The 14,128-nt window shown below is 45.0% G+C and overlaps 1 protein-coding gene across 1 annotated transcript; it reads right to left on the reverse strand.

Moving 5' to 3' along the window:
* Positions 1 to 254: 254 nt before the first annotated feature.
* On the reverse strand, positions 255 to 9,546 carry UBE2C (ubiquitin conjugating enzyme E2 C). Its single transcript, XM_085619387.1, has 6 exons — positions 9,340 to 9,546; positions 8,072 to 8,099; positions 7,660 to 7,746; positions 7,363 to 7,567; positions 5,725 to 5,784; positions 255 to 449 (listed from the first exon to the last, which is right to left on the reverse strand). The coding sequence occupies exons 1-6, from the start codon at positions 9,444 to 9,446 to the stop codon at positions 391 to 393; spliced, it is 546 nt and encodes a 181-aa protein (XP_085475513.1). The 5' UTR covers positions 9,447 to 9,546; the 3' UTR covers positions 255 to 390.
* Between the last annotated feature and the right edge of the window lie 4,582 nt (positions 9,547 to 14,128).

Below are 14,128 nucleotides of genomic sequence, written 5' to 3' on the forward strand. Positions count from 1 at the left end.
ATGGGTGATGGGAGGCTGCTGGTGAATTTAGAAATGCTCCAACCCTCCCATTAAAATAGGTTTTTATATCAGTTTATGAATAACAAAATATTTTTATTTTTTTATTAACGCTAGTCTCCCCATTTGTGTATGTAATCTGATAAGTGTCATCTGAAGTAACCGCCACAACAACACTTATTTGGGGCAAACTTAGTAGACTTCTAAATTCACTGCTCAAATTTTAACATTTAAAAAAAACTGACAGTAAGCATATCAAAAAGATAAAAGTTTTATTTATAAACATTGAAACTCACACTGCTCACATTTAAATTAAGAATATATTACAGCAGACAAAACAGAAGGACAGAGGAGAGGACAGATTCAGTGCAAGTATGACCAGCATCACTCCAGTCAGGAATCCCGGCTCTTCTGCTGCTTTGCATACTGTTCATGCAGGTGCTTCTTGTAAGCTAAATTAAAATACATAACAAAATGTCATTCATAGGGAAATGGGAAAAAAAAAAATGCATTAGTCCTGCAGGGTGGTTACTTTTGACAAGGACTAAGAAGTCACTAGGAATTACAAAGGGGCATCTCCGAGGAGCTCCTATTGGAAGATCCAATCATAGATAGGATTTTTTTTTTGTTTTAGGTATGAAGACAGGGTTAAGGTGTAGTTAAGGCATGGTCAAGAGCTCCTTTGGAAATGGTGTAAAAATAAACAATCTCTTCTCTCCCCACCCCGTTAAGCAATAATCACATTAAAACAATTGCAGAATACACTTTCAGATTCCCAGGTATTATGGTTATTGTTTGGAGGAGGAGAGAATGCAAGCGCCAATCACCATTTCAGTCGGTGCCAAATAAGGTAAGTCTTTTCTTTTTAAAATTGGTAACAGACAGAAGGCCTGCAAAACAGACAAACAAGACAGGCAGGCAGGCACACATACAGAAAAGACCTTCTAACTCCAAAATGCAGAAGACCCGCAAGACAATCTATATCCAATGAGAGCTGAACACCACTCCATACAATGAACGAAACGAATGGATAGCAACTGCAAGAGCAAATGTCCCCAACTTTAGGGTAGCCAAGCCAACCCTCTCCAAAGCATGCACCAGTGCAATAGGTGTGCCCTGAGCAGAAAAAACCTCCATGCACACTCAGTCCGATCGGAACTACAAGAACGTAGTCCCTTATTTAGACCCATTGCCCAAGAAGGAATTTAATGTGGTCTGAGAAGGGAAGCTGTGGAAGACTGACAAATTGCTGCTTCCGAGCACGATTACTCAAGCAACGTAGGCAGAAGCAGCAGGACATGACAATTGGAGATCTGATATTGCCTGAAAGGATGTAAACCAGTAATTGGCCGAGGTATTCTATGTTATCCAGAGTCTTTATCAAAGATGGTAATCCCACCAATTGGGTATCAGCATATCAACTCGCAGCATTATCTAAAGCTAGAAGGCTACTTGTTCAAGACGTGGAAACCATCAAAAGTGACATTCAGAACATAGGCCCAAGCATCTCTGAAGGCAAGATGAGCTCAACCAAGCTGATCTAGAGAGGACCCCAAACATTTGGTGATAGTCTGGTACAAAAAAAAAAATCTAGTAACCCCCCTAAACCAACATTAACCAGTTCAGTGAAATGGCATTTCACGTGATTGGGTAAATGAAGACCACCACTGAGTGGTAAGATTTACTCTTTTTTTTATAAAAAACCTTTATTCATCAAAAAGAAGGACACAGCTATTCAGCCGACAACCCGGAGGTTCGGCAGCTTCAAGAGAGCAATACAAAGAAGCGTCCACAGTGCATAGAAAGGAGAAGCAAAAAGGTTCTATTTTAAATAAACACAAACACAAACCAAACCCAAGCAAGGCGAAAAAAAGGACACTGAATACACCTGGTGATTGCCCCTCAGGGGAGACCGGACCCCCCTCGTCTATCCGTCACAGCGCTGTGATAAGAGGAAAAAGGGGAAAGCAGAGGCCCAAGAAGTCAATTAACAATCAAAATATATGTACAGAGCTGGAAAGAATGCTAAGGAGAGAGCTGCTCCTCGGGGGGATCCAGATCAGGGGCAAGACATATGCCCCCCTATATTGGTTCCACCGCCCCCAAATGGCATGCCACTTCCGAGGGCGCCCTCTAGCGCAATATACCGTCTTTTCCCTGAACATATTCCAGTCCATGTTTCCCTTCCACGCAGCCAATGTGGGGGGGTCCGTGGAGCCCCACAGGCGCGCGATGTCTCGCTTAGCCACCATGTTACCCAGAGTCACCCACTGGGACTGTGCCTCATCGTGATCAGCAGGCCCCCAGACGTTCAGGAGACAACACCGCGCCTCCGGCTGCATAACAATGCCCGTCACCTCCCCCATTACCGCATGGACTCTCCTCCAAAATTCCATGATGACGCCACATTTCCAAATGATATGCAGGAAGGTACCCACCATACCACAGCCCCTCCTACATAAGCCCTCAGAAAATGCCATATGAACCAGCCTTGGCCCCGTAACATAGACTGTGGAGTATTTTGAGCTGCACCAGCCGGGATCGCGACCTCCTTAGGAGAGGAAACCGCAGACTGCCAGTCCTCGTCATCCAGCTCAAGTCCGTCCCTAATCCATTGATCCCGCAGCCCCAATAGCAGGTCAGCCCGAACATTAATCAATTTCTTATAGATAAGAGATCGTACTCTCCGGCATATGGCCATCGAGGATCCGGTCCTCCAATGGAGAGGACTCAGGCACCTTCTCACCTTCTACGAGCGGTAAGACTTACTCTTGGCACTCACACAGGGAGCTGGATCTGAAGAAGCATCAATGATCACTGTAGCCCAGATGCTTTTACTCAACCTCCTACTTATGTTAAAAGTGAACCGGCAAACATGGCCATTGAAAGGGTTTCTAGAATCCAAACTACAAGGAAACTGCATGAAAACAAAGTTCCAAAAAGGCCACCCTGATGTGATTGGTGGCATGATCCATAACGACAATTTTTAAGTGATAAATTTCTGGAACAGAGCAGAACTCAAGACCTCCTTTTAAGGGCATGCTAAATAAAGTGCGGACGTCACAATGTCAGGGGGAGGGGGAGGGGGGCGCTGAACCGGAAAGAAACCAGAAGGCCTGGGATGGTTTGGAACTGGTGTGCGTGGCCGGCCCTGCATGCCCTTCAAAGACAAGAATGAAAATGCGCATCTCGGTACCAGAGGAAAGAAGGTGGAAGGTTGTTACAAGGGTAGGCATTTTAATTAACTGCACAATTTCATGGGTATATAGCCCAGCAGCAGAGCGCTATACAAAGCGATTCAGTTAAGGAGAATGTATTCTGCCGCAGATTTGCTCCGAATTAATAAAAAATAGACACCCTTGAGAATTATTCTCAAAGACCCAGCTAATCTTGAATGGAAGAGTTGACACTAAAAGCGAGGTGGGAAACACAGCCACAACAGTCATTGTGTCGAATCCAGGGATATCAAGAGTTTAGTTTAACATAACAAAAGGGAGCCTATTACAACTGTGCGGATTGGTCTTCAAAAAGATAGTGGGGTAATCTTTAATACAACCAGTATGTTGCAGCTCACTAAAACATAGGACTATGTGCATCATGCAACCAAGTCTTGCCTCCGTCAGAACAGAAGTGCATCTTTGGGGCAGGTCATGGAGTTATTACGCTTCTGGAATGACACTAGCAAGCTACAAGTGATGTAATGTAAAATTAAGTAATACCCATTCTGTAGCATTAACTTTCCACCCATCACTTTGGGATCTAGAACCTGGGTGTCTGTATGGGACAGCAATTTTTTATAATTTAACCGCGGTCGTCACCACAAAAACTATGAGACTTAATCCAACAAATGGCAAACTCTGCCACGCATCCACACAAAAGGCATTCTCGGTTGTCCCAGCAAAGCACAAACTAGTTAACCTGTAAAGAAGAAAAGTGGGCTGGCTGCACTTAGGACTTCCCATGTACTCAAGAGTGCAAGTCAGTAAAGAAAACAGCTTTATTTTCAACCATAAAATAGGCCTACCACAAATCCTACAGTGCATATGCATAGTTATGGAAAGTTCTCGCAGATATGGGCCTCCCCCCCTACCTGCTGAATATTCTAATCAGATTCCATAACGGCAATTATGCCGAGGTTAGGTGTGGGAGGCATGGTGACCTCTCTTCACGCTTTCCCGTCAGGAAGGGCGTGCGCCAAGGGTGTGTCTTGGCTTCAACATTGTTCAGTCTCTACATTAATGGCCTTGTCACCCATTTGGCTGATGTAGCTAATAACGATGCCCCTAGGTTGGCTACTGGTAGAGTGCCCGCTCGGATGTTTGCTGACACTGTTATCTAAAACATCATCGGGCATTCAGCACATTTTGGATGGATTCGTGGCATTTTGTATTGCCCGAGGCTTGGAGATTAACTTAGTGAAGACTAAGTTCATGATCTTCAATCCTCCCAAACAGACCCGCCCAAATCCTACCCCAAATGGCTCCCCCCTTGAGAGAGTCAGGACTTTTGTTTATCTTGGAATCACATTGACCGAGAACCTTGATTGGGGATCACAAATCGCAAAATCATGGCTGAGGCTGTCTCAAATAGTAGGGGGCCTTTGTAAGGTCCAGCAAGCCTTGGTCTACAAACCAGCAGCCCCGGTAGTTCAAATATACCGGCTGCAAGCCAGAACTGCTTCATTGTATGGGGTCGAATTATGGGGTCATAAAAACATCGCCAAATTAACCCTGGTTGAGCAGGGCTTCATGAGAAGTCTTGTGAGCTTGCCTGTAAGTACACCGCTCATTCCCCTACGTCTTGATCTGGGGATAGAACCTATTGAAGATTTGGCAACCCTTCGGCCCTTACTTTACTGGAAAAGGCTCTGGACGGTGCCTGAATTGGCACCTTATAGAGAGGAATTCACGGAGGTTTGGGCCCTAATTAAAAGCAAGAACATCCCATGGTTATCCCATATTAAGGATCTTAGCACAAAGATCGGTAGGACCGATCTTTGGGAATTTCCAGAGGTAGCCTGTAAAAGGACTTCCAAATCTGATTTAAGAGGCCATATAAGGCAGCTGAGATTACTCTACATGGTTCAAGCTCCTTGGGGAAACTCACTAAAGAGTTTCTCCTAATAAAATCAGAAACAAGAGCAGAGGTCTTCCTCGATGTAATTTATCCATCTCTTGCTAGGAAGCTTTATCTGCAGTTAAGGCATGGTACCTTACGGCTCAGGGCATTCACTTACAAATGGGCAAGATCAGAAAATGCAGCCTGTTCGGCTTGCAATTACAACCTTGAAGATATATGCAATGTTCTGTTTTTCTGCCCCGCATACCACTTAATAAGGAAAAAGTGGCTCATCCCCTTATGCAAGAACCTAGGGTTTAGACACTGCATGCACGCATGCAGGGTTTTAATATATGACACTCACCCCCCAATTGTCTTGCTATGTCCCGTTTTTTACATGGTTTTTGGCGTAGAAGGAAAAGCTCTTTAAAATGTTTTGTCTTTTTATCAAATTTAGCCTTCTTGATAACACCAGTTTAATTCATTTTTAATCATTGTATTAACTTGACTCTATTTATTGTTTTAATGAAATGTGCAATTTTTCTTGTAATTTATTCTGTGCTTATGGTCTGTGACCGAAATAAAGTTATCAAATGAATGCATAGTAAGGCTGTAGAACAGAACCTCAATAAACCTTAAAAAAAAAAAAAAAGAAGTCCATGGACATACCTGGTTGATTCTGCCAGAGCTCCGCTGCTTGAGGGTTCAGGGGACTCTCGTTATTGGGTTCTGAAAGGGGCCAAAGTTTAGCAACATGAGAAATGGAGAATAGAAATATTTTATTGTAATTCAAAGTAAGTTTGGTTTCCATAGGTCACCTTTCAGCCATTCAAGACAACAAAATGCGAACACAAATGTGTTACTTCATATTAGTGAAGCACAAAAAAAAAAAAAAAATGTTCCACCCAAAATGTACATTCTAAAGTAGTTGTGCTCTAAAATGCAACTCTACCCTAAACGTTGCTGCAAGTGTCTTGCGCATAAAGAGGCAGAGTGAACACTGCGAGGCCAAACATCCAAAGAGCCCTTAAATGCAGGCATAGACTATGCTGGTAGAGGGAGATAGATATATATTTGTAATTCTATACCCTACTAATAAGTTTAAGAAAACATTAGCCTTCAAGAGACCTGCCTTGATGCAAGACAGCATGTGGTGGGCAAGAGCTGAACAGCTGCATTTTAGTTTAGGTCACTACCTTAAATAGTGACTTGCGGCTTCGGAGGCTGCCAGCAGTATAACTGGTACAGACTTGACCGATAGTGAACCTTTACCAAATTTGGCAGTGAACAGGCTTTAAGTTTACATGGCAACAGGATTAATTCAAATTACATTAATTCTGTAAAAGTGAGATTTATAGCTAGTCTTCTACATTAACCACCAGACAACTACTAAGAGGTACAGGGACATCACAAGCAGAGACATCAGATCATAAGCCCTAAAAAGTTTGGCAGGTCTATCACAAGTACATTTTAGCATGTTAACATTTAACAAATTAGATTTTGCATTGGTGTCGTGCCACAAGTGACGCAAACCAGATGTTAAATCGGGGCCCCAACTTATAAATCTTAAGAGCTCTTCCACAGAAATTGGCAACAAGGAGAAGTATGGTAGTAAACCTGGTCTGCTTACTTAGTTGCAAAGCCTGCATTATAAATTATGCTGTGAGGTTAAGGCACTTTACATTGATTTACACATGTGAAGTGCTCTAACAAACTGCATTGGGATGAGCAGTACTATAAAAGAATTAAAATAATGGCATTTAAGTTGTGTCAATACTGGGACAGACCAACAAATTTGACATTCTTACAGTGCATGTATGTCTCATACCACACTAAAAGTCAAAACCGTGCCTCTCAAATACCCTGAATCGATAAGCTGGGTGCCTTTGTTTCCCTTCGGTTACATTTGGTTGTAGGTGAGAGTCTCCAAATAGGTCCCTTCCAGGATACGCCAAAAGGGGGCCTAATTACTTAAATTAGTCTTGTTTTGGGCCCAACTGGAACTTAAAACAAAGCCCCCTTGTGTGCTTATTACTCGTTCATAAGCAAAGCAGACAATGTGCAGGAGTTACTAAATGTGCCCCAATGTCTGTAAATCACACCAGGACAGCTTCAACATATTCAGCTGAGTTCAACTTCTAGGCAGAGTGGACAGCGTCCACCCTGTGACAATAGTGGGTGGACGCAATCTACCAGCGTGTACCCTCGTCTAGTTGTAATGCCAGTTTCGACAAACGGAGGTTTGGGAGGGTGGGGTTCCATGTCACAGCAGACCAATCAATGCACACTTGTTCCTTTGTATCTTACCCCCAAGCAGGCTCTGAAGAGACAGCAGGATTGTCCGGACATCGTACAGGGCCGACCACTTATCCTTCAGGATGTCGAGGCAGATGTTGCCCTGGGTGTCAACATTGGGGTGGTAACATGGGGTGATGAATTTGACAGTGGGGGCGTTGTAAGGGTATCCACTCGGAAACTCCAAGGAAAGCTTGTACCTCAGGCCTTCGTAAACCTAAAAGTACCAGAAGAGGGGACTAATTAACGACCAAAAACCACTCGGTCCCCTTGGAAATATCGATGGCAGCTTAAGTATCTGCAACTTACTGTCCCTCCGGCGCCATGAATTGTGCCAATCCACTTGAAGAGGTTGTCAGATTCTGGGAATGCAGAAACCCCCTTGTCACCAGACATCTTAAAAACAGGAAGATAAAAAGGAAATTTAAATGATGCCCACTTGTCTCACCTCGATACAAGACCTATTACCCAGAAATCGCCAGGTGGATGAGAAAACAAGAAGAAAGAAGTACACTCATACAGAGGGCTTTGAATTGTGTAAAGCTATTAAGACTTCCCTTTATACGCCGTGTTAGGTTGTTTCTTATGCTCGCCAAGGCGGCCAGCATAAGGGGAGAGATACCACACCCAGACAAGGAAGACGCCAAACTGACAAATCACCAACAACTAGAGTTGCAGCAAGCTTCTCTCCCACAGAACGATGGCATAGTCCAATACTCACCATTAGAGTCATCAGCTCATGCTGTAACCTGCAAAAGCAAAGAAGATATTCACATCACAGTAAAAAGGCTGGGTAGATGCCTGAAACGCTCCAACTAATTGGGAGCGAGTGGAGATGGGAGATTACAGAACGATCACCAGATACTCCACGTCCACGCTCATCCCTAGACAGTACAAATTACTCAACTCTAAGTAAGAAGAAAAGGAATCAGAATTTGGTCTGCAGAAAGATATAAAATTTGTGCAGCAGGATTGATTGTTTTTGTTCTCCACATATTGGCAGAAATAAAGTAGTTTATTACACCATTGAAATACGTAATCTACGAAACGCGACCCAACTTCACCTCAACTTCCATAAGGCAACCTGAAGTCTATATCTATTGCACACCATGACCCCCACTATGACCCAATGCTAGGGGGGTGTCTGCATCGTCCGGTGCCACGTCGAGTCATTCTACGTCCGCGTCTCACAAGCGGCTTTTCACTTTAAAAGTCCTCAAACACTTACAATTAAGCTGCCTAGACCCGCCCCACACCAACAACCTCAGGGGAGTAACCGTTGTCATAAGTCAATACTTGCGAATGAGCCTGTGCTGCAAGCTGCCCCCACAACTCCTTGTGCTTTGTCTCAGTCACTTACTTACTCATTGATCACTTTTACAGGCGGTCACTGTCTGCAGAAAACAGGCAGAAATAAAGACTCCAAAATTCTGCAGTAACTGCCCAGGATTTATTTAAAATTAAACGTGTAGTACGTTTTACGACTGCCCTTTAAAAAAAAAAAAAAAAAAAAAAACTAACTTTCACAAAGCCCCTCTACCCCAAAACAAAATACTGAAATACAAGTTACCTCTTCTCTAGTACTTGCTGAGTATCTACACCTCAGATGAGAGCTAGTTTCCCACCGCACTCACAATGGTCAACGACCCAACACCCTACTCTGCAGTTTCTTGACCTCCCTAGCAACTTTATAGTTTTAAAGCATACCCATGTTCTTCAGTCACTCATGTCCACTCAAATTCCGACCACTACATAACCAGGACTCACTGACCCCATCGCACATACACTCCGCTGTCCAGAAACTGTACATACGTATGAAATAAAACATCCCCTTACAAGGGTGCGTCACTACCTACACTTTACTTACAGCATGCCTCAACCAAGCCCCTCCATACAGCCCTTAACATAGCCCCCACTTACAGAACCCTCAATCACCACACCAAAAACCGTGGACGGAAAATTCCACTAATAACCCCCACTTCCTTTTACCTTTTGCCGACGGAGCCCCTGCTCGCGGCGCTAGACCCAGGCTCGGTTCCCTTGCGGGCAGTGGCGGAGTTGGTGGCAGCGGCGGGGTCCATGTTCTGGGAAGCCATGATTAAATCCTAACTCACTAGAGCAGAGCAAATTCAGACGATCTGATCTCTGTCGTGTCCGAGACGCCTACCCCTTCTCAGCTATCTCCTCCTCTCCGAGCTCCAGCTCCCGCCCCCGATTTGAATTGTTTGAATCATTCCCTTCTCATCCAATCAGACGCCACCAAACACTTCCAGCGACCAATCAGAACTCAGTGCATTTTTCGGGTTCCATGGAGATCGACGTCGCTGTGTTACTCAATCAGCGTTGTACACTGATTGGTTTATTTGCACTTTGTGATTCCATAATGATTGGTTGAATTTAACTATCGCTCATGAGCACAAACAAGTCTCATTCGCTACGTGTCTAGATGGGCGTAACTAAAGGGAATATAGAGAGTAAAGACAGACTAGAGACTAGTCCGTGGACCATGATTGTCTTTGCACAAATGTACTGTTTATAGCATAGATTCACTCAAATGACCAGCTAAGACAACTTCTCCTTGATGCCTAGGGCTGACCCGGATCCAATTTTGCGAACCACTAATCCGGGCAGATCAAAGATTTCGAGTAGGTCTAAAGATGCAGAAACCTACAATAAAGTAAAAACATTGGCAAAGCGAATATGGTTTGTTTTTCTATATTGAAAGCGCCTTGTGATTGATAGTTGGGCTTTGGAGAGGGTTGTATGAAATGGGGAGTAAATGAATACAGGGGGCGAGTGAAGTGCGGGCAGTCATGGTTTTGGTAATGAGGAGGGAGGAGACAGATTAGTTTGAGACTTTGAGCCATATGTAGGAAGCCAAATTGCGATCGCAAATGCCGAAATTCGCCGATTCTCGGCGTTTGCGATCGCAATTTGGTCAGTGTGATATGTAGCACACAAAAACCCACACGCTAAATAAGTAAACGCAAAATTTGCGATTCCTTATTTTGCTAATGCATTTAAGGAATCCCAAATTGCGATTCCTTAAATGCAATGTAGGAAGCACCCAAGTTGTGCGATTTTGGCTTAAGGAATCGCATATTACCACCAACCTCAGGTTGGTGGTAATTTGCGATTTCTTTGAAAAATGCACTTTTTTGCATTTTTCAAAGTGCCATGTGGCGCACATACATGCCCTTAGCGCATGTATGTGCGCCACATGTGCACACCTGTTTATTTCAGGGGTGCAAAAGGGTGTCCTATTGACACCCTTGCAACCTTGAAATTGCATTCTCAATTTGCGATTCTCTAATTGAGAATCGCAAATTGAGAATGTCTTCCTATTCATTCCTATGGGCCTTCTAGCCCATAGGAATGAATGGCAAGGTATTCCGTATTTGCGAATCTCTATTTGGGATTCGCAAATAAGGAATAGGTGGGAATCGCAAAATATTTTGCTAATCCTACCTACATTCCGTTTTGCAATTCTCTAATTGCGATTCCCTAAAAATTGCAATTAGAGAATCGCAAAACACGTTTTACCTACATATGGCGCTTTATTCAGTAAATTATTCCCTCACCGCCCAGTGTGCCCTCAATATTATAAACAGCATTGGCATAGCCAATAGGTTTCGCCTTTGGGACCTTATATGTGTTTAACCATGCAACAGTTAATGTTGTTGCACCAAGGATATTGTGCTGCATAACTAAACACTTATAAGGTCCCAAAAGCTAGACCTATTGGCTATGCCAATGCTTGCCTTAAGTATGAATTAAGTCTGACTGACCTTTAAGGTCTCCTTTTTACATGAGAAATACTGTGGGTAAAACAAAATGTGCTAATGCAAAAGAGATGATGACGTGTCTGCAAATAATCTCAGCCTCGTGCACAATGAGGTACAATGTGTACTCCAGAAGGAGTCCTGTGGCTCCATCTTCAATAGCATAAGTTCACCAAATGCATAACTAAGCTGCATAGTTACTTCTCCATTATTGTGCCTGCCTCGCTTCAAGTCAATTGTGTTCTTCCAAGCTGTTCCCTAAACTACCTACATGAAGTATCTTATTAATAAACTATGCACATGTTCTGGCCTCATTTCATCATTTCATAAACAGATACGTCTTCGAAGGAATTGAAGCCAGCCCTAAAAGTGACATATGAGTGTCACTGTTCAAATAACAAGCAGCTGGGACATGTATGACAGACAGACAGACAGTCAGCACTATGATGTCACACCTCCCTGTGAGAACAGCAGCCATTGGTATTGATGGAGCGCAAAAACCCTGGTAACGGGGAAAGCAAACCCGTACCGATATCCTCCCTTCGTCACAGACCCGACGTCACACTAACTCATTCACACATGCAGTCATTGATGGGGGCCATAACACCAACACTCACACTATCCATTCACCGGTCTGCACACAGTTGGAGGGATGAGCGGTTCAAGCGCTCCACATGTGGGGGGAAATACCTTATATCCTATAGGGAAAGAAAGGTTATTTTACAGAATATACATCAATATCCCTTCCACCTACAGATCTCAATCCTAAACATCAAGGCACTCCTCCCACGTGGCCAATGGACCAAATAGTTGGATTGGTTGAGGGTGATCTAGAACCAGCTAAAACACATTTTAAGATATTGATCTTACCCTTCTCAATAAATCACAAACTCATTCTTTGTCAATCAATATCTGTTTATCTAAAATTTCTTAGCAAAGTTAAATTTGCATTTGGAGAGTTTATATCAAATTTCAATTAAATCGCAGAACATCATATTTACCTATTCTAACTATCTGTAGTCCTCTAAGTCTGTTGTCATTCGTCAAAGCAGATTAATGATCAAGTTCTGTGCTCAAGCACGCCACAGTCTAAAAAGATCGGCCAAGACCAGAGACGTGCAAGCATCCGACAATGCTCATAGAATTAGGAAATTTTCGTAGTCATCAGACAATTGGGCAGCATCCGGACCATTTAGGATTCAGGAACGCAGTAGTCACCCTAAGTAGTAGAGTTCACGTAGCGTCACCGTCGTGGTCATCGATTAGCAGGGTAGGAAGATTGGAAGGAAAAAGAGGTTCCCTCTCTATTCTACCATGTACTTTTATAACAAAATCACAGTAAAAGTTACATTTTGATAATTTCGTACAGTCGTGATTGGTTGGTTGAGATCGTCCGACGGGGTTTAGCACAGTTTGAGGGGTGAGGTCACAGTTCAGTCCATTCCGGTTTCTTTTGTAAACATCCTTTGTTTTGTCACTTGGCTGTTGTCCCACCGTGGCCTTGCCTTAGTACAGTGGGTTTCGGGTCATGCAGAGGCTGCAGTCATCTTTGTTGCGCATGTGCTGTTCGCTCCGCGCCTCGTGGGACAGTGGCCACATCGTCATGTTGCATCGGCGGTCATATTTATTTAGGCCTGTTGGACTTGGCCCTTTTCCCGGAATTTTTTCGCTTTTGATGGGAAACTCCATGTTAAATAAATGCGAAGATTGAAAGCTGTGTGATGGTGTACGCAGACTGAGTTTCCCCATTTTAAACATGTAACTTTTAAAATGGATGCCATAGCTGTGTGGTTGTGCCGTTTGACTGAGCTGGGTTAACAGTCTAGTGGTTATTTCCCAGCAACCCCAGCTTTTGGAGGGAAGCCTGACACCCAGGGTGCTCTACCTCTCCCCCTAGGCCAGTTAGAACCAGTTTCCCCAGACACTTCTAGAAGCTTCTGGCACTGTCTGGAAGGTGGGGTGAGGGGCGTATAAAGGGCGGAGCTGGGCTGCCATGTGCTCAGTCAGAGAGTGGACCTGAGAGAGAGAGGGGACCTGCTGCCAGGGGTTACCGCCACATGGGCCTGTGTGCTGGGCCCTGAGCCTACCTACCCCCCTCTACTGTCCACAGGACGAGGGAAAGCTATAGTTGGGGCAAAGCAGCCCTGGAGAAACCTACGCAGGAGTTTTAGGCGGTAGGGTTTAGTCAGGGACGTATGCCGCTGGAAGTGACTGGGCTTAGGCGCTGCCTTTTAAGTGAGTGAGGGATCCTGAACTGACCCACTGATCTGGCCCGGCGGGAGGAGAACCCAGGGACGACTGGCAGAGACTGATTAAACTGCCTTTAGCGACCAACTCAACTTCCCCCCCTCAAGAGACCCTCAACCCAGGGCGCAGGAACCAGCAAGCGCCTCGTGGGACCCTGACTGCAGTCCCTGCGGAGAGAGAGCGCTATATACAAGCTGCCCGTGGAAGGAGAGCGCTACCCTGGAATGGACTGTGTTCTGCTGGTGAGTGTGGTAATCCCAGCTGCCTGCTACCTAGCGCCTGGGAAGCGCTATAGCCACGGCCCCCATAGCGCTGGGAGGAGAAGAGAACTGGTTTATTTGAAAACCCCGCGTTATCGCGGTCCTTTTGCTGACTTAAAACAGCGGGAGCCCACCCCGTGTTTCTAGCGCCTGGGTACTGCATCTTGACAGCGGGTGCCCACCCGGCGTAATGGCGGCGCTCTGCATGCTGTGTAACTAAGCGGGTGCCCACCCCGCATATTGCCGCCGTGGAAAGGAGAAAGATTGTCCCCGTGATCACCGGGGCCCGCGGAGAAGCCCGGGGCCCCGTTGCTGCTGTCGGAGGGCGGAGAAGGTCGCCGGAACACAGCGAAGGCCTCGTCAGGCCTGAAGCCGAGGCCTGCGTCACCTGACGGGGACAGGCTGCCAAACGCCGCCCCTGCCGCTGTGCCATTGGTCAAGTGGGCCGCGCCCCCGCAGACCGCGCTGTCATTGGCGGCTGCGGGCGGG

This window comes from Triturus cristatus, chromosome 7 (assembly GCF_964204655.1).
Source record: "Triturus cristatus chromosome 7, aTriCri1.1, whole genome shotgun sequence".
Classification (NCBI taxonomy): domain Eukaryota; kingdom Metazoa; phylum Chordata; class Amphibia; order Caudata; family Salamandridae; genus Triturus; species Triturus cristatus.

Excerpts from the sequence above, each read along its gene's own strand:
- UBE2C (XM_085619387.1), bottom strand. The coding sequence starts at position 9,446 with ATGGCTTCCCAGAACATGGACCCCGCCGCTGCCACCAACTCCGCCACT. Across the intron at positions 7,747-8,071 it reads ATGAGCTGATGACTCTAATG|ATGTCTGGTGACAAGGGGGT; the intron begins GTGAGTATTGGA and ends CCTGTTTTTAAG. Across the intron at positions 5,785-7,362 it reads TCTTCAGAGCCTGCTTGGGG|AACCCAATAACGAGAGTCCC; the intron begins GTAAGATACAAA and ends GGCCCCTTTCAG.